The 19,972-nt window shown below is 42.3% G+C and overlaps 1 protein-coding gene across 1 annotated transcript; it reads left to right on the top strand.

Moving 5' to 3' along the window:
* The first annotated feature begins 52 nt into the window (after positions 1–52).
* Catsper2 (cation channel sperm associated 2) lies at positions 53–18,052 on the top strand. The gene is made up of 13 exons (XM_052183401.1): positions 53–266; positions 1,499–1,639; positions 2,990–3,163; positions 3,347–3,415; positions 6,926–7,098; positions 7,577–7,732; positions 8,048–8,172; positions 11,405–11,583; positions 11,789–11,888; positions 12,163–12,186; positions 13,838–14,220; positions 14,555–14,722; positions 17,921–18,052. The coding sequence occupies exons 2-13, from the start codon at positions 1,501–1,503 to the stop codon at positions 17,950–17,952; spliced, it is 1,722 nt and encodes a 573-aa protein (XP_052039361.1). The 5' UTR covers positions 53–266; positions 1,499–1,500; the 3' UTR covers positions 17,953–18,052.
* Positions 18,053–19,972: the final 1,920 nt, after the last annotated feature.

The following is a 19,972-nucleotide window of genomic DNA, read 5'->3' as shown; positions in this document are numbered from 1 at the left end:
GGAGGAGTGAAGCTCAGGGCGCCGGCGCAGAAGGCGAAGGGGTGAAGTCAGGGCTGAGTGGGCGGAAGTGCGGCCCGCGAGCCGGCTGGAGGGGGAGCTTGAGCTGTCCGGCTCCCTCCCTCCAGGGCGTTGGAGCGCACACACTTGAGCACAACGCGACACGTTTTCCAAATGTCAGGCCGTTGCTTTGTCCAATTATAGGGCGTAGTAAGCCTACATCCTGCCGCTGCCCAAGCTCGTATCCTGCTTCGTCAGGTCCACGTGAGGTCTGTATTCTTTGTCCAGCCTTAGGCCCCCTACCCTCCTTGCCTGCTGCATTTTCTCCATTTGTTCGTTTATTTGAGAGGGTGCGTAACTGAAGTTTGAACCTGGAACCTTGCACAATGCTGGGCAAGTGATCCAACACTGAATTATATCCTTAGTCCTCTTTTGACTTTTTTGAGTCATGATCACACCAAGGTATCCAGGCTGGACTTGACTTCATTCTGTAATCCGCACAGGTCTAGAACTTTCCATCCTCTGGCCTCAGCCTCCCGAGTGACTGAGACTGATAGTGTGTACTATGCACTAACAGGTACAGACTCAGCTTTTACCTTTTTTTTTGTTTTGTTTTTTTGAGGCAAGGACTGGTTGCCCTGGAACTCACTATATAGACCAGGCAAATGTGGAACTCAACTGAGATCCACCATCCTCTTGAGATTGAAATATCCGATTTTTGATTTTTGTTTGTTTTTCATGATAAGAGTTTCTCTGTGTAGCCCTGGCTGTCCTTGGCTAGACTGTCCTTGTGCTCAGAGATTTGCCTGCCTCTGCCTCCAGAGTGCTGGGACCCAAGCCATGGGCCACCTGCCCAGCAATTTTTTTAAAGATGTGTTTATTTTATTTATGAGTACTCTGTAGCTGTCTTCAGACACACCAGAAGAGGGCATCAGATCCCATTACAGATGGTTGTGAGCCACTATGTGGTTGCTGGGAATTGAACTCTGAACCTCTGTAAGAAAGCAGTTGGTGCTCTTAACCTCTGAGCCATCTCTCCAGCCCATCCTGGGCACCGTTTAAACCTAATTTTCAAAAAGGACTATTTAATTACAAATGCTGTCAGAAAGTAAAATAACCCAAATATCTCATGACTTTACTATCTTTTGCTTAGATGAAAAAAATCAAAACCAAACAACAACAACAACAACAAAAGCCATTGAGTCTTTCTTGAGACAGGGTTTCTCTGTGTAGCCCTGGCTGTCCTGGACCTCACTCTGTAGACCAGGCTGGCCTCGAACTCAGAAATCCGCTTGCCTCTACCTCCCAAGTGCTGGTATTACAGGCGTGCGCCACCACGGCCCGGCTCAGTGTTTATTCTTAACTGCTCATTTTTTTTTTTTATTCTTTTGTGTGTGGGCTCCTAAAATCTCTGAAAGGCAAAGAAGGTTGGGGAGGAGAGAGCCTGCTAATTGTAGCACAGCTCTCAAGCATGATGTCCTTGGCTTGCTTCTCGTAACAGACATGGCCCAGGAACGAGGACACTTGCAGCTGCCCAGAGCTGATGCTATCCGGTCAAAGCTCATCGATACGTTCTCGCTCATAGAGCATTTGCAGGGCTTGAGCCAAGCTGTACCAAGGCACACTCTCCGCGAGATACTTGGTCAGTAACCTTCATTCACACTAGACCTAACGTTCCTGTCCACACCCTCGAAAGAAAGTAGAGAGGTACTCAAGGGTGGATCAGGGAGAACTTGGGCTTTAAATAATAAAGACCAGCTTGGGTTACACAACAAGATTCTGGTTCAGAAAATGAAACAAAAAGCAAAAAAAGTTAGGACTGGCAAGATGACTTAAAGAGTAAAGGTTGGCAGGGAGGTAGAAAAAAAAAAGAGTAAATGTGCCTGCTGCCAATAATGATAATATTGAGTTTGATTCTTAAGACCTACCTGGAAGGTAAGAACTGATTCCCAAAAGTTGTTTGCCCTACACATGCATGTGTGTGCGCGCACGCACAGACACACACACACACACACATTTATAAAAAAAAAAAAAAAGAAAAAAGAAAGAAAGAAACCAAGTGTGGGTAATGTTTGCCTATAATCCCAGCACACTGGAGGAGGAAGCATCAGGAATTCAAGGTGATCCTTGGTTGAGAACAATATGAGTTGTTATGAGCCCCTATCTCAAAAAAGGCCAGAGACATAGCTTAGTGAGTACAAACACTTGCTCTGTAAACCTGAGGTTTGTCTTCAGAACCCACATGGTACAAGAAGACAATCCACCCCTACAGTTGTGATCTGACCTACACACACACACACACACACACACACACACACACACACACACACACTTCTTTTTAAAGTACAAATAAAAGGAAATTTAGGGATGAGAAGCTATGCTACACGTGATAAATAAATAAATAAAACTCTTAGAATCTATGTATAAGACCTCTATTACTTCCTCTGAGTCCTAGTCAGGTGTCCCTGACTGGCTTTGAAAAGTTCCCACCACAGGTACTTAAAACTATAAAGTTTCTGGGCTGGTAGTGGTAGCACAGGCATTTAATGCCAAAACCTGCTATGTAGAGCAGGCTCTCTCCGACTCAGAGATCCACTGGCTCTGAGTCAGAGAGAGCCTGCTCTACATAGCAGGTTCTAAAGCAGCTGGGACTAAAACAAAATAACACTTTGTACCTGTTGCTTTTGTGAGCATGGTCAGTTAGTGACAAACTATACATTTTCACTTTAAACTAATAGAATTCTTAGTTGCTTTGGGAAAGAGCGCCTTCCAAGGCTGAGCTGCTGAATGGAGGAGGGCCCGTCATTTCACCAACGTCCCTATCCCACTCTACCTGCTGTCACAGTCCTCCTGCCCAGCTGTGTGTTTATCTATTATCCTTTCTGTTCTGAGGGGAGGCTGGGGATATGTGAAGGCAGTCAGGTGTTGCCAGTACTGGTGGACTCCAGTTGAACAACAGGCATGCCCAGTTACCCTCCCGTTTTTGTTACAGATCCTTCTTATCAGAAGAAACTCATGTCAGGAGATCAGGAGCAGCTAGTGCGCTTCTCCATAAAGCCCCGGCGCGTGGGGCACGTCACACACACCCAGCGTCTGCTGAGCAGACTTCGTGTGCGCTGTAGTCAAAGGCCGCCTCTGTCCTTGTGGGCTGGATGGGTGCTTGAGAGTATCCTTTTGTGTCCCTTGATTTTTTTCTGTGGCTAGTCCTCTTCTGCCAGTGAGTTACTTTTCCTTTCTTAAACTATTTCCTTCAAATTGTCATATCTGACATTGTTGTCTTTGTTATTTAAGCTGCATAAATGAGAAAGCACTTCATCAGCATGTTTCCTTAAAGAAAAAACAAAAACAGGTCCTGTCTTCTCAAAATTCATCATCTCCCTCATCTTTCTGAATACCTTTGTGCTGATGGTTGAAATAGGTAAGAACTGAGGCTGGCGACAAAGGCACTGTGTGGAAGACAGTTCTCTCCTGGCCTGGCCACTTTGTTGTTTCAGATATCATCTCATTGTGATGGGGACAGATTTTTTTTTCTTCATTTATTTTTTTCAGACAAAGTCTCATGTAGCCTACACTAGCCCTGAACTCCATATGTAATCAGGATGGCCTTGAATCTTACCTCCTGCTTCTACTGCCCAGCTGAGGTTACAGATCTCTAAACTATTATAAATTATATAAAATGTATTAAAAACAGAAGGATATCTTGTCTAGTTGTTAGCTCAGGCAGATTATACAGGTCAGGAGTGGTGACAGATGCCTTTAATCCAGTTCTCTGGAAGCTGAGGCAGGGTTGTGAGTTAAGGACAGCTTGCACTATGCAGTAAAACTGTCTAAAAAGGAAACCAATAGAAATTCCTAACTTTCCTGTGTGTGTGTGTGTGTGTGTGTGTGTGTGTGTGTGTGTGAGAGAGAGAGAGAGAGAGAGAGAGAGAGAGAGAGAGAGAGAGAGAGAGAGAAAGGGCCAAAATAGAGAACGAGTATGTATATTTCATGAAGCCCAGCTGGGTCTTAGATGCACCATGTAGCCCAGGCTGACCTTACATTTCTGATCCCCTGCTTTTATTTTCTAGTGCCAAGATCACAGCCATTTGTCACCATGCTAGGTGTAAGGGGTGCTGAAGACCAACCTAGGGCTTTGGGCATGCTAAGCAGGTATTCTGCCAACTTAGTTAAATCCCCAGGTCCTGCTCTGGGTGTATATGAGACAGGGTCTCACTGTGTGATAAAGGCTAACCTGAAACTTGTCAAAGTCACCTGCCTCTTTATTAAAGGTGTGCAGTGCACCACAACTGCTGGCAGTAATCCCAACTCTTGAGAGGTGGTTGCAGGAGGATTTACTGAGTTCTAGACCAGCCTGGGCTATATAGCAAGACTGCCTCAAAAACATAAGAGAAAAAAATTGAAGTATCTATTTTGGACTAGTATACTATTGCATATTATGTTATATTATATCATCTTTATTATATTTATTTTTTTACTATTTTTATTTATTCTCTCTTCTAATATATCCTGACCACAGTTTCCCTTCCTTCCACTTCCTCCAGTTCCTCAGACACATCCCCTATCTCCTAGATCCATCCCTCCTCCATTTCCCTTCAGAAAAGAGGAATAGCAACCAAACATGGCATAACAAGTTACAATAAGACTAGGCACAGTTGGGCGTGGTTGTGCACGACTTTAATCCCAGCACTTGGGAGGCAGAGGCAGGCGGATTTCTGAGTTCGAGGCCAGCCTGGTCTACAGAGTGAGTTCCACAACAGCCAGGGATATACAAAGAAACCCTGTCCCGAAAAACCAAAAAAGACTAGGCACAAACCCTCATATCAAGGCTGGACAAGGCAACTCAGTAGGAGGAAAAGGGTCCCAAGAGCAGGTAAAAGTGTCAGAGACAGCCCCATTGCCACTGTTAGAAGTCCCACAGGAACCCCAAGCTACACAACCACTGCATATACACAGAGGGCCTAGAGCAAACCCATTGTTTTTCAGTCTCTGTTAGTCCCTAGAACCCTGCTGGATTGATTCTGTGGGCCATGTTCTCCTGCTGTCCTCAACCCCTCTGCTCCTACAGTCCTCCCTGCTCCTCCTTTTCTGTCGGTGTTCCCCGAGTTCTACCTGATGTTTGGCTGTGGGTCTCCACATCTGCTCCCATCAGTTTCTGGATGAAGTCTCTGTCTGCTGATAATTGGGCTAGGCACCAATCTGAACTTCTGGAAGCTGTAATATTGCATTTTAATGTTTAGGTTATACTTTTTAAAAGATTTATTTTGTGGCTCACTGTGTGGCTCACATGCACATGCAGGTGTCCTCAGAGGCCAGAAGTAAATGTCAGATCCCCAGAGCTAGAGTTACAGATAGTTGGGAATTGCAAATGGGTGCTAGGAATGGAAGCTGGAAGAGCAGCCAGTGCTCTTTACCTCTGGGCTCTCTCTAGCCCCTGTTGGTACTTTTGAGGCCCAGCTGAGTTGCAGAAGACTGTCTCAAGACAAAAGGCTCCCTCAAAAGACTCAGCATCTGTAAAATAGGGATAATTCTCATATGCTAATGTAGGAAAATTATTGTCATAGTTGAGGCAACAGCAAATTTAGGAAAAGTAGTAGAAATCAGGTAAGTCCTTAAGAATATAAAGGCCACTTAGGTGTAATGGAGCTATCCTTACGGAGAACACTTCTGTCCTTCCACAGAAGTTCTTGAGGAAGGGCAACAAGATGTGGATAAAACTACTTGCCACTAAGCCTGACCTGAAGAAAGCAGCAGGATACTCATATACATACATACATGCATACATGCATACATACATATATACATAATAAATAAGCATTTTGGGGCTGGAGAAAAGACTCAGGTTGAAAGCACCTCTTCCAGAGGTTTGAGATTTAATTCCCAACAACCACTTGGTGACTGACAACTATCTATATTGAGATCTGGCACCCTCTTCTGGCTTGCAAGCAGAACACTACACAATAAAAAAATCTTTAAAAAAAAAAAAATCCTGAGCCCCACCTGTAATCCCAGCATTCTGGGAGGTAGAGGCAGGCAGATTTTTGTGCCAGGATTACAGGCATGTTCCACCACAACCAACTAATGAAATTCTTAGGATGAAATATATAACATTTGTTGAAATGAAAAAGATTTCACAGCCGGGTAGTGGTGGTACAAGCCTTTAATCCCAGCACTTGGGAGGCAGAGGCAGGTGGATTTCTGAGTTCAAGGCCAGCCTGGTCTACAGAGTGAGTTCCAGGACAGCCAGGGCTATACAGAGAAACCCTGTCTCGAAAAAACCAAATCAAAAAAAAAAAAAAAACCCAAAAACAAAAAACCCCATCCTGGGACACATCAATTATGAGACATCTTTGAAATTATTCAAAATTTAAAATTTTTAAAAGACTTAATGTTATATTTCTGTATTTTCAAGATCCATTGCTTTCCTATAAATTTTAGGACAAGCTTAAGTATGGCAGATGGTGGGGTATAATAGAGGGAAATTCTATAGTCTCCGTGTGACTGTAGAATGGGTTGTAAGTGACTTACAACTAGCATTTATACCAGTAGCAAGAGGTAAGGTGTAGCTGTTGTTTTATGGGTAATTATAACCTATATTACAAAGGTTGAAGCAACAGTGTAATGAGAAATTCAGGGGCTGCAGAGATGGCTCAGCGATTAAAAACACTTGTTATTTTTGCAGAAGATCCAGGTTTGATTTCTTGCACCCACATAGTAGTTCACAGCAGTCTGACTTCTGACTTCAGGCAGTAGGCACACATGTGGTACACATGCATGTATACATGTAGGCAAAATACTCATACACATAAAAAAATTAAAAAAAATTCAAAGAGAAACAAAATAGTATGGCCACAAGTCTGGTTTATAGGTGATCATCCTTCATTATCCAGTGGCTCACGTAACCTTTATTCTCCCTTGCTCTGCCTTACAGAATTGATGGAATCCACAAACACTAGTCTTTGGCCATTGAAGCTGGCTTTGGAGGTGGCAGATTGGTTTATCTTGCTTAGCTTCATTGTAGAGATACTTCTAATGTGGTTGGCCAGCTTTTTTCTCTTCTGGAAGAATGCCTGGAATGTCTTTGACTTTTTTGTTACCTTGTTGGTAAGAATAGATATCTTTGGATTAGTTAAAGGGACCAGCAATATGCTTAGGTAAATTAAATTAACTAAAACCTCCAAGAAGGAATGCAGAGATGTTTATCTAAATTGCTGCTTTGATGTTTTCCCCTCTTAAAACTAAAAGTGATTGTAGAAATAGTTGTTATTAGGAACATTAACCCCTAAAATAACATCTGCCAGTTACTAAACAATAAGGGCCAGCCACTATTTTAAATATTTTATATGTATTATTTTATGTTCTATAACAACTCAAGAGATAAACACTAACTTTATTGCATTTTAAAATATCTAAACAAACTTGAGATACATAGCGTAAATAGGTTCGTTCCAAAAGACTAAAGCTAAAAGACACCAGAGCATGCTATTCAAAAATAACACCCAGAGAACTTTGAAGAAGGTGGGATGGAAGGGGTAACCTGGATCCTTTGGGCGTCTTTACTTTTTGCCTGTGTCTCCCCCAGTCTCTGCTTCCTGAGTTTGTGGTGGTGATAGGAGTCCCGGCGCACTCTGTGTGGCTCCAGCTGCTGAGGGTCTGTCGGGTGCTGAGGTCTCTCAAACTGTTTGCACGATTCCGTCAAATTAAAGTTATTCTTTTGGCCCTAGTCAGGGCCCTGAAGGTAATGTGACCTGATTAAAGTGGGGTAGGGGGCAAGTTAGAAAGACGGGTTTAATATTTGATATAGTCAAAGAAGGTCATGAAAGGTTGTTGCAGGAAATATTAAAAAATGGACCCTCACACTTCATCCCTAGTGCCGGCAACCACAAAAGGCTCTTAAAAGTGTTCTTGTATGAGAAAGGATAGGAGGTAAAGTGCTGTAATTTAGAGATATCCTGTCTCTGTATTTGGCAGGAGATAGCCCAGTGGGCTTGCCTGGGCTGCTGGTGGGGATCAGCCTCTCTTACCTACCCCTGACTTGAACCCTGACCTCTAGAGCATGATGTTCCTCTTGATGTTGCTGCTTATCTTCTTCTACGTTTTTGCTGTGACTGGTGTCTACTTCTTCAGAGAATATTCCCGTTCAACTATCGAGGACCTGGAGTACAACATGTTCTTCTCGTAAGCATGGCTGAAATTAACCCTCAGTAGGCAGAGGCTTGTCTGATACTGAGAAGCTCATCTAAAGCACAATAATACAAAATCTAGAGTAAGAGTGGGACAGAACCAAAAGGGGAGAAAAGCAGGCACAGTGAGTGCTGCAGCTCCGATGCTGGGCTTAGGACAAGCAGTTCTAGGGCCTTTGTTTTTAAGGTTTTTAAAACTATAATTAAAATATAACTATGACATTTTCCCTCTTACCTTCCCCCCTCCTTAGCCTCCTCCTAACCCTTCTCATGACTTCCCACCCCCTCTCAAATCAACTTTTTTTTATTATTATTGATATATATATATATGCATAAATATATAAATACAGCTTTCTGAGTCTGTTTAGTATTGCTTGTGTGTATATGATTTTAGGACTAATCACCTTATATGGGATAAACCAGTTGAGGGATCAGCATGGCAGACTAATTCTCCTTCTTTTAGCTGTCATCAGTCAGTTTCCCTTAGTTCTTTGTTCAGGGGTGCAACCCCATGAGATTTCGTCGTTGACATCAGTATATATACTGTCATTGTTCAGGTCTTATCTAGGCAGCCATATTGTTAAGGTATTATGCATGTAGTTTCCCTGTCGTTTCTTCTAGGAGATGCACTCTCACAGCAGATCTTCTGGTCCTCTAACTCTTAAATCTTTCTGATGCCTCTTCTGCAATGTTCCCTGAGTCTTAAGTGCAAGAGCGTTGTTATAGATGTATCCACTGGGGCTGGGCTCCCTATGATCAGTTGATCTCTGCTTTATGAGCAGATGTGATGTTCTATAATGGTCTCTGTTTGTTGCAAAGAGAAACTTCTTTGATGCAGGGTGAGAGATACACTTATCTGTGAGGACAAGGATAAATTCTTATTTGTTTGTTTGTTTGTTTGTTTGTTTGTTTTTGAGACAGAGTTTCTTTGTGTGGTTCTGGCTGTCCTGGAACTCACTCTGTATAGCATGCTAGCCTCTAACAGACATCTGACTGCCTCTGCCTCCCAAGTGTTGGGATTAAAGGTGTGTGCCACCACTGCCTGGTCCTTTGGGGATATTTTACCAGGCTGGTCATTGTTGTAGTTCAAGAGCACCACAGCTGAATAATCCTTCCTTGGAAGCTTGCACAGCACATGCTGGTTTTACAAAAGCTAGGCTGCAGGAAGAAGGCTTTCAGATTAGATTCAGCTCAAATCTTCTGAGTTCTGTGTCCAAAATGTATTGTGTCTTCAGGAGTAAGGACTTACCTTCCACTTTTGACAGGCAGCCAAGGTCAGCAGCAAGAGCCTAGACAGTTTTGGGAGTCACTTGGACTACCCTGATCATAGCCCAAATTGAGATTTCTCATGCCTGACACTGGGTTTTTGTTTTTAGATAGTCTATTCGCTCTTGTGGGGAGCACTGTGGCCAAAGTGGCATAACCTAAGTTATGTATACAATGTACATTTATATTGCATAATTTAGGTGAATACAAAATAGCATTGTTCCTTAAGGCTTTATCAAATATCCTCAGTGTTATTTGCCCCCCTTCTCTCCCTCTCCTTCTAAATTGATTAGCCTTCCTCACCTCTTCCCAGTTCACCCCCATCTTTGTTTTCCCATTTCCCTTTCATATCACCTGTATTCTGCTAGTCTTCTTGCTGGTCCATATTGTTAAGGTCTTCTTCTAGGCAGCCATATTGTTAAGGTATTATGCATGTAGTTTCCCTGTCATTTCTTCTAGGAGATGCACTCTCACAGCAGATCTTCTGGTCCTGCTAGCCCATGGTGCCTTTTTCCTCAGTTCTGTGACTACTGGGCTATACATGCCCATGGTGCCTTTTTTCCTCAGTTCTGTGACTACTGGGCTATACATGCACTTTCAAAGACTTGGAGCTAGGAATGACAGATGAGAGAGAACATGTGGTATTTGTGTGGTCTAAAGTACCTCATTCAATATATATATATATACACACACACACACACGTATATGTATGTATATATGTATATATATATATTACATATATTATATATACTACATATATATTATATATATATGTGTGTGTGTGTGTGTGTGTGTGTATATATATATATATATATATATATATATATATATATATATATATATATATATATATTATAGGCGTGCGCCACCACCGCCCGGCAACCATGGCAATTCTTATAAAGGAAAACATTTAGTAGGAGCTGACTTGTATTTCAGAGGTCTAGTTCATTATCATCATGGTGGAAAGTATGGTGGCATGCAGGCAGAGCCCATGGTGGAGAAGGAGCTGAGAGACTACATCTGGATCAGCAGGCAGCAGGAAGAGAGAGACACATTGAACCCGGCTTAAGCTTTTGAAACCTCAAAGCCCAACCCAGTGACCTACTTCCTCCAATAAGGCTACACCTACTCAATAGGGCCATATGTCCTAATCCGTGTGTGTGTGTGTGTGTGTGTGTGTGTGTGTGTGTGTGTGTCTCGCACACCTTTAATCCCAGCACTTGGGAGGCAGAGGCATGCGGATTTCTGATTTTGAGGCCAGCCTGGTCTACAGAGTGAGTTCCAGGACAGCCAGGGCTACACAGAGAAACCCTGTCTCGAAAAAGCCAAAAAAAAAAAAGTTCAGTCAGGGATAGCAAAATGGCTCAGTGGATAAAGGTGCTTGCCACCAAGCCCAATAATCCAATCAGTTTTGGAACCCAATGGTAGAAGAGAGAACTAACTAAGTGGCATGCATATGTACATGCATAGGCACATACACAATAAGTAAATGCAAAAAAAGTTGAAGAATCCCTGCAGTATGCATTTATTGAGAAAATAGCAGCCCTAGGACTAATTGGACTATTGAGAGGTATTTATAGGCTATTCATGATAAAGGGGAGCATAACAAAATCAGACTGGAATGACTAGCTAGTGGTTGTAGTGCATGCCTTTAAACCCAGTTCCCAGGAGGCAGAAGGCAGGTGGGTCTCTGAGTTCCAGGCCAACCTGGTCTATAGACCAAGTTCCAGGATAGCCAGTAATACACAGAGTAACCTTGTCTCGTAAAACTCCCCCAAACCAATAAACAAAAAGAATACAAATGAGGCCAGATGAAGCCAAGTGTTCCCCTCTGAGTTCAAAGCCAGCCTTGTGTACATAGGGCTCCAGTCTAGCCAGAGCTTCACAGTGAGACTCAGAACAAAAAACAAAGCCAAGTGTAGATTTCTGCTTCTGTATCTTCACACTCTGCTTTTTTTTAGGGACCTACTAAATTCCCTGGTGACAGTGTTCATCCTCTTCACCTTGGATCATTGGTATGCAGTACTTCAGGATATCTGGAAGGTGCCAGAATCTAGCCGTGTCTTTAGCAGCATCTATGTGATCCTTTGGTTGTTGCTTGGCTCCATAATCTTTCGAAATATCATAGTAGCCATGATGGGTAAGCACATAGTATGGTACAACTTCCTAGGAGGGATGGTGGGAAGAAACTGGCGATTGGGGTTGGTGGACTCTACCAAGAGAACCCAGTGTAGCAAGGAAGTTTGGATATTGGAATAGTTATTTCACTTTGTTTTTCCCCAATTAAGCATTCTTTTCAGTCTAGTTACTGCCACCTTCTAACTCCTATGGCCCTTTGGGGGCAGTTACTAACTTTCAGAATATGAGGAATGAGCTGAGTGAGGAGATGAACCACCTGGAGGTTCAGTACAAAGCTGACATATTCAAGCGACAGATTATCCAAAGGTCAGCTTCTATGTGTTCAAACCCAAAGTTATTTCTCAACTCATTTACTGTTTCTTTTCCTTGGCCCTGTGAGTAAAGAAGTCCACATTCTAGTGGTTTGTTTTTTTGTTTTTGTTTTTTTTTTGTCTTATTTATGCTATGGGGGTTTCTCTACTCCCCTTCATAGCTTAGGTTTCTTCCCTTATAGATCTGAATTATTGTTTATTACATTTCTGCTGACCTGTGGCTTTCTTTTTTCTAATTTTAATTTCTTTCTTTTTTCTTTTTCTTGTAGGAGACATCAATCTGAATCCCTAAGGTAAAGTAGTGATAGCAACCCAGATGGCAGTTAGGAGGATGATGTGAGTTGGGATGGACAGATGAGGCATTGATGTAGAAATCACCAAAGATGTGGATTCACTGAGAGTATCCATGACACCCACCCTCCAACATCATATGTGTGTTTTCTAACTCTCTAAACCCATGGGTGTCTTCGCACACGTGGTTAATCTAGATGGACCATCCTGGGTTATTTGGGTAGGTCCTAGATTAGCAACAAAGATCCTTCTAGGAAACCAAAAGAAGATATGGCAGCAGAAAACAGGTGAAGCCATGAGGGGTTGTTTGTTTTGTTGACAGTGTTTCTTTCTATAGTCCTGGCTGTCCTGGAGTGTGACTCACTTCAAAGTCACAGAGCTAATCCCGCATCTGCCCCTGAGCCCTGGGATTACACACATGTGCCACTACACTTAGCTGATCATTTTGTTTTTGTGGAAGATTTTTCCTCAATTATTTTTAACTTTAGCCCATCATGACTGCCTATGGCTTGAAGTTATAAACAGGGCATTCTCATTAAAAGTAATATGTGAGCAAAGAGTTGAAAACGATGAGATTTCTGAGTGTATGTGGTGAAAGTGTTAGTAGCAGAGAGAATAGCTGCTGCAAATATTCTAAACTGAAAGTACACCTAATGCATTTGAGAAACAGAATTGACCATTGTAATGGAGCAGAACATAAATAACAGGAGATGAAGCCAGTGAAAGAATGGATTACATATTAGCTACTTTTCAGCAGCTGTGATAAAACATCCAGACCAAGGTAACTTACAGAAGGAAGAGTTTACTTTGGCTTCTGTTTCCCAAGAGAATAGAATAATGGCAGGCAAGGCATAGCCAGAGCAGCAAGCAGAGACTCACCTCTTTAATTGCAATCATGAAGCAGAGAGAGTGAACTGGAAATGGGACCAGGCTGTGAACTCTCAAAACCTGTCCCTAGGGACATACTTCCTGCAGCAAAACTCCCCTTCCTAAAGGTTCCACAACTTTTCCAAACAGTACCACCAACTAGGGACCAAGTGCTCAAATGCACGAGCCTGTGGGATTCATTGCTCATTCAAACCACCCTAGCGCGGCAGTATGTTTCTTTAGGGCTATAAGTGTGTGTTGTAGGAGCTCAGACTCATTTATAACAAATGGAAGCAAAACAGAGGAATAGTATTAAGAGATTTACATTTAAAAACAGGTTTTCTGTTGGACTTGTGTGAGAAGGAAGAGAATAGTTAAAAAAGATACCCTGGGGATGACTGAGCGGAAGGTGCCTAAGCCTGGAATCTGAGAAGTTTGGTTCTTGGTTTGTTTTTTTTTAATTTATTTATTTATTTATTTATTTATTTATTTATTTATTTATTTATTTAGTTTTTGGTTTTTCGAGACAGGGTTTCTCTGTCTAGCCCTGGCTGTCCTGGAACTCACTGTGTAGTCCAGGCTGGCCTCGAACGCAGAAATCTGCCGGCCTCTGCCTCCCAAGTGCTGGGATTACAGGCGTGCACCACCACGCCCAGCTCAACAGTTTGGTTCTTAAAGCTGTAAGTCAAAGCTTTCGGGATGCCAGGCTCTGGACTGGCATAATAAATGGACTACCACGTCTTGTAAGTATATTTGAAGCAACAAATTTTCTTTCTATATGTATAGAGGAACCAGTCAAGGAAAGATCTCTGAAGACGTAACAGAAAGTTCTGATGTCAGTGAAGATGACAAAAGTGATGCTGATGAAAGTGATGGCAAGGAGAGTGATAGTGAGGCAAACGATAAAGAGACAAGCGATAGCGAGAAAAGCGATAGCGAGAAGAGTGATGAAGAGAAAAGCGATAGCGAGAAAATTGATGCTGAGAAAAGCTATCCCACGAAAAGCTATCCTGAGAAAAGCTATGCCGAGAAAAGCTATCCCACGAAAAGCTACAATGAACAGGCTGAAGCTGGAAAAGTACAAAAAGAGTCAAAAGAAAAGGCCTACCCAGATTCCCCTTCCAACTCTTCATCCCACGGCTCCACTGTAGGCGATATTGCTTTCTTCGGTATGCAGAGTGGCTCCTTCCATTTGAATTCACATTCCTCTTGCTTATGAGACCCATGGTCATTGTTTTGTGGCCCAGGATGATTTTAAAATTCAATTCTCCTGCCTTATGCTACAAATTCTGGGAGGGTAAGCAAGTGTAAGACATCTGGGTTACCATTGCCTCCTCTTTTTTTCTCCCTTCCCTTTTGCAGGGGCCCTGTAGCCCAAGCTAGCTTGTAAGTCGTTATATAACCCTAGCAAGGTAGTGACTCAGCCTCCCAAGCTCTGGGATTGCAGGTGTGTGCCTCCACATCTAACTTAGACATGTTTTAAAGAGGCATTCTTCCTCACAGAAAACCTGGACTGGGAGTCTCTGGTGCATGAGAACCTGCCTGGGCTGATGGACATGGATCAGGATGACCGTGTTGTTTGGCCCAGAGATTCACTTTTCCGATATTTTGAGTTACTGGAAAAGCTTCAGTATAACCTAGAAGAGCGCAAGAAGTTGCAAGAATTTGCAGGTGAGGATGTAAGGCAGTCATGGGGTCCAGGAGTTTGTTTTTTGTTTGTTTGTTTGTTTGTTTGGTTTTTCGAGACAGGGTTTCTCTGTATAGCCCTGGCTGTCCTGGAACTCACTCTGTAGACCAGGCTGGCCTCGAACTCAGAAATCCACCTGCCTCTGCCTCCCAAGTGTTGGGATTACAGGCGTGCGCCACCACTGCCCGGCCAGGCCAGGAGTTTTTAAGTATGAAGACTTAGCACCTCTGTCTCAATCACCTGCCCTCATCAAAAACAGTAACTTAGAGAAGACCTAGAAATTTGGCTTCACCAGGGGGCGCTCAAGCCTTACAAGATCTGAAAGCTTATTTCTCAGCATGCTATTAATGTCTGTTGGTAGTGTTGAGAAGCAGGCCAAGATAAGTTCCTGCTGAGCCTTGCAGCAGATTCCTTTCTCTTTGAAGGCTACATTTCAGCTTGCAGTAGGGCTCTAGGGCTCGGGGTCACATTGGAGAGCTAGAATTTGGAAAAGTAAACACTGCTCCATCCCCAAAAGATATCCGTGGCCAACCTTCTTTTCCTAGCAGCTGTCTACAGTCAGCCACCAGAGAGAAGTGGGTGAACTACACAGTAGAACTGAGTTTAAACTGAAAACTTATCTGTGCCAAATCATTTTTGCATTTGGGAAATAAATTTACCATAAATTTACCATTTGGAGATTAATTTGAATTAATAAAATTCCTCTAAAAAAAAAGAGAGAAGGAAGAAGAGACCAAAAAAAAGAAAGAAAGAAAGATACATGTACACACACACACACACACATACACACATACATACACACAAACCTACCCATAAACTCTGAGTTAGGAACATCTGAGTTTTTGTTGTTGTTTTGCTTTTTGTTTTGTTTTTGCTTTTAACATTTAAAAGTTAAAAACTGGGGGCTGGAGAGATGGCTCAGTGGTTAAGAGCACTGACTACTCTCCCAGAGGTACTAATTCAATTCCCAGCAACCATATGTGGCTCACAACCATCTATAATGGGATCTGATGCCCTTTTCTAGTATGTCTGATGACAGTGACAGTGTACTTATATATATAAATAAACCTTAAAAAGTTTTTTTTTGTTTCTTTGTTTTTGTTTTTTTTTGTTGGTTTTTTAGTTTTATATGTACTGGTATTTTGCCCCCATTAATACCTCTGCTCCACATGTGTGCATGATACACCAGAGGTCAGAAAGGGACCAGATTCTCCCAGACCTGGAATTATAGTTTGTGAGCTGCCATCCGAGTGCTTCGAATGAAACCCAGGTCTTTTTTTTTTTTAATTAAAAAAAAGATTTATTTATTTGCTTTATGTCTCTGTCTTCAGACACACCAGAAGAAGGCATCAGATCCCATTACAAACAATTGTGAGTCACCATGTGGTTGCTGGGAATCAAACTCAAGACCTCCAGAAGAGCATTCAGTGCTCTTTTTGTTTTTTTTTCTTTTTAAAGATATATTTATTTTATGTATGAGTATACCATTGCTTTCTTTAGACACACCAGAAGAGAGCATCAAATCCCGTTAGAGATGGTTGTGAGCCACCATGTGGTTGCTGGGAATTGAACTCAGGACCTCTGAAAGAGTTCTTAACCGCTGAGCCATCTCTTCAGCCCCACAGTCAATGCTCTTAACCATTTCCATCTCTCCTGCCCTTTTAAATATTTAGTTTTGTGTGAATTTTCTTCCTTATATCCTTTTAAAATGAACCTAATTGAAACTGAGAAATTAGGCAGCAGGTTTTCTCTCTCTCTCTCTCTCTCTCTCTTTCTTTTTTCTTTTTTAAAGATTTATATATTTATTATATGTAAGTATACTGTAGCTGTCTTCAGACACTCCAGAAGAGGGAGTCAGATCTCATTACAGATAGTTGTGAGCCACCATGTGGTTGCTGGGATTTGAACTCAGGACCTTCAGAAGAACAGTTGGCACTCTTAACCGCTGAGCCATCTCACCAGCCATCTCTCTCTCTCTTTCTTTTGAGCCAGAGTCTCACTATGTAGCCTTTGCTGGCCTGAAACTCACCATGTAGACCAGGCTGACCTGGAATTCACAAAGATTCCCCCTCTCTCTCCTTCTAAGTGTGGGATTAAAGGTGTGTTTTACCTTACTTAGCTCAGAGTCCAGATAAAACATTATTTTTTTAAATTTTCATATGAGGGTTTTTGTTTTTTTTTCAAGACAGGGTTTCTCTGTGTAGCCCTGGCTGTCCTGGAACTCACTCTGTAGACCAGGCTGACCTCGAACTCAGAAATCCACCTGCCTCTGCCTCCCAAGTGCTCGGCTTAAAGGCGTGCGCCACCACACCCAGCTCATACTAGTGTTTAATGGATGTTCACCACATCCTGCACACATTCTAACCTTTCCTTTCTCACCCCACCTTGAGACCACCCCTCCCCTTTGGCATTTCTTTTTTTTTTTTTTTTTTTTTTTTTTTTTTTGGTTTTTTTGAGACAGGGTTTCTCTGTGTAGTCCTGGCTGTCCTGGAACTCACTCTGTAGACCAGGCTGGCCTCGAACTCAGAAATCCACCTGCTCCCTTTGGCTTTTTTTTTTTTTTTTTTTTTTTTTGGTTTTTTTGAGACAGGGTTTCTCTGTGTAGTCCTGGCTGTCCTGGAACTCACTCTGTAGACCAGGCTGGCCTCGAACTCAGAAATCCGCCTGCCTCTGCCTCCCAAGTGCTGGGATTACAGGCATGAGCCACCACGCCCGGCCCCTTTGGCATTTCTTAACTTACTGTGGAGAACTGAATGCATGCAGAGGTCAGAGGACAACATTTGAGAGTCAGTTCTATCCTTCCATTCTATAGGTTCTGAGAACTGAACCTGGACATTCAGGCTGGGCATCAAGGGTCATTATCTTCTGAGCTACCCTGCTGTCTCTGTTAGTTCTCTTTGTCCCACAGGCAATTTCAGTTCAACTTTCATGTCATACATACATGCATGATCTTATGTATATGTATAAAGTCTAGGAACTGCAAATAGAAAAAATACATAATATTTATTTTTCCAAGATTGTAGAGTTCAGACCTTGGTGAACTTGTTCATGGTAATGAGAAGATAGATTTAAGTAAATATTAGTCAAGATTTGTGTGGGAATCTGGAACTCAGAAAGCAGGGCCTTTACCAAACATATGTGGTCAAACATTCTTTTCTTTCTGACGGTTTGTTTCTTTACAGTTCAGGCACTGATGAGTTTTGAAGACAAATGAAGGTACCGTGGGTGGCAGCTGCGTCTTTGGACCCAGCAAAAGCTAATAAAAAAATAATTGGAATTTAAAATATAAATATCTAATAAATACTGCTAATGAATATTTCTGGTAAGTTCATCAAGTATTTTTATGAGGTAGATGATACTAAAAGGCAAAAACTGACTTCAGAGATCACTGGAGCCTGTCTGCTTCTTGGCTTACCAGCTAGGGTCCAGTCCTGGTCTGGTTTTATTAGTTCCTATTCTTCCTGTAACTTCTACTTCCTAGTAAGAGTCTCATTTCACTTTATTTTGGCTACAGTCTGTGTAGATGTCTAGGTGGAATTATTAAGTCTTCAGAGATGTTCATGTAACTACTTAAGTAATGCTCCCATTGTCTGCTCTGTTAATACTGCCCTCTTGTACATCATTAACTTTCTTTTTCAGTGCTAGCAATAGGACTCAGAGCTTCATGCATGCTTTACCAGTCACTTACATCTCTAGTTCCTTTTTTCAATAAATTAATTGACTTTATTTCAGTTCGACAATCAGCCAACAGCCTAGATCAGAGATGGTTCAGAATGCTTCCATGCACTGTTAACGGCAAGTACACATCATTCACACCCGTTTCTGGACCTAAAGGTTGTAGCTCTCTTTATCTCACTTGTCATTGATTGGGGAAGTTTTCATGCCAGTTTGTTCTATTGTTTGTGGGACCTAGGAAATTATCTATTTCCTCTCATAGCAAAGCCCCCCTTTTTGTTTATGTATGCTATTGGAGATCAACCCCATATCTTCATGCATCCCACCACTGTCCTATAACCCCAAGCAGGAAGCCCCATCCTGAAAGATTGAATGTCAAGGTGATGCTTGGTGATAGACTATCTGAAGGTATTCCATTCCATTGTTGAAGGACTCAAGTCTCTTTTGGTTGGGTTTTAGTGATAGGGTCTTTGGTTCTATCTGAGGATGGCCTCAAACTTACTATGTAGTGCAAGCTGGCCTTGGACTCCTGCTTCAGCCTCCCGAGTCATAGGATTGCATGCCAAGCATATTATTTAATTCTTTGGAAATGCTTATTATTAAAAATTCTATTGTTGACCAATGGCATATGCCTTTAATCCCAGCATTGGGGGGGGGGGCAGAGGCAGGAGGATCTCTGTGTATTTGAAGCCTGCCTGGTCTACAAAGTAAGTTCCATGATGGCCAAGGCTACACAGAGAAACCCTGTCTCAACCCTCTGCTTGCCCCCCGCCCCCAATAATTCTATTAATCTGGGCTAAGGAGATGGCTCAGTAGTAAAGTACACTTGCTGCTCTTATAGAGGTCCTGGGTTCAGTTCTCAGCACACTCATGGCTTCTCAGAATTGCCTATAACTCCAGTTCCAGGGATCCTATGCCTTCTGCTCTTCTCAGGCATGTGGTGCACAAACACATATGCAGACAAAGCATACATGCACATAAAAATAAATCAATCAATATATATATTGGATTTGGTGTTTTTCGAGACAGGGTTTCTCTGTGTAGCCCTGGCTGTCCTGGAACTCACTCTGTAGACCAGGCTGGCCTCGAACTCAGAAGTCTGCCTGCCTCTGCCTCCCAGAGTGCTGGGAATACAGGCGTGTGCCACCACCGCCCTGCAAATATTTTTAAAAATTCTATTGTCCATTAAGTGCTTGATATATATAAACATTTATATAATATTGCATGCTCCATAATATACTCTATATTTGAAGTATGTATTATATACCATAAAATAGCCAGGTCTGAAAGATTACCTCCCATTTTTATTTTTTAATTGAAAACTTTTTTTTCCTTTTGAGACAGAGTTTTACTCCATTGCCTATGCTGGACTAGAACTTACTATGTAGCCCAGGCTGGCTTGAACTCTGTGGCTAGTAAGACCTTGTCTTAAGAACAGGATGGGGAGATAGCTTGGTTGATAAAGCGCTTGTTGAACAAGCATGAGGATGTAAGTTCATGTCCCAGCACCCACACGGAAGCCAGACATGGCAGCATGTCTGTGATTCAAGTTCTGAGAG

This window comes from Apodemus sylvaticus, chromosome 5 (genome assembly GCF_947179515.1).
Source record: "Apodemus sylvaticus chromosome 5, mApoSyl1.1, whole genome shotgun sequence".
NCBI lineage: Eukaryota > Metazoa > Chordata > Mammalia > Rodentia > Muridae > Apodemus > Apodemus sylvaticus.
This window is presented reverse-complemented; position numbering and strand designations above follow the sequence as displayed.

Excerpts from the sequence above, each read along its gene's own strand:
- Catsper2 (XM_052183401.1), top strand. The coding sequence starts at position 1,501 with ATGGCCCAGGAACGAGGACACTTGCAGCTGCCCAGAGCTGATGCTATC. Across the intron at positions 7,099-7,576 it reads ACTTTTTTGTTACCTTGTTG|TCTCTGCTTCCTGAGTTTGT; the intron begins GTAAGAATAGAT and ends TGTCTCCCCCAG. Across the intron at positions 14,723-17,920 it reads GAAGTTGCAAGAATTTGCAG|TTCAGGCACTGATGAGTTTT; the intron begins GTGAGGATGTAA and ends GTTTCTTTACAG.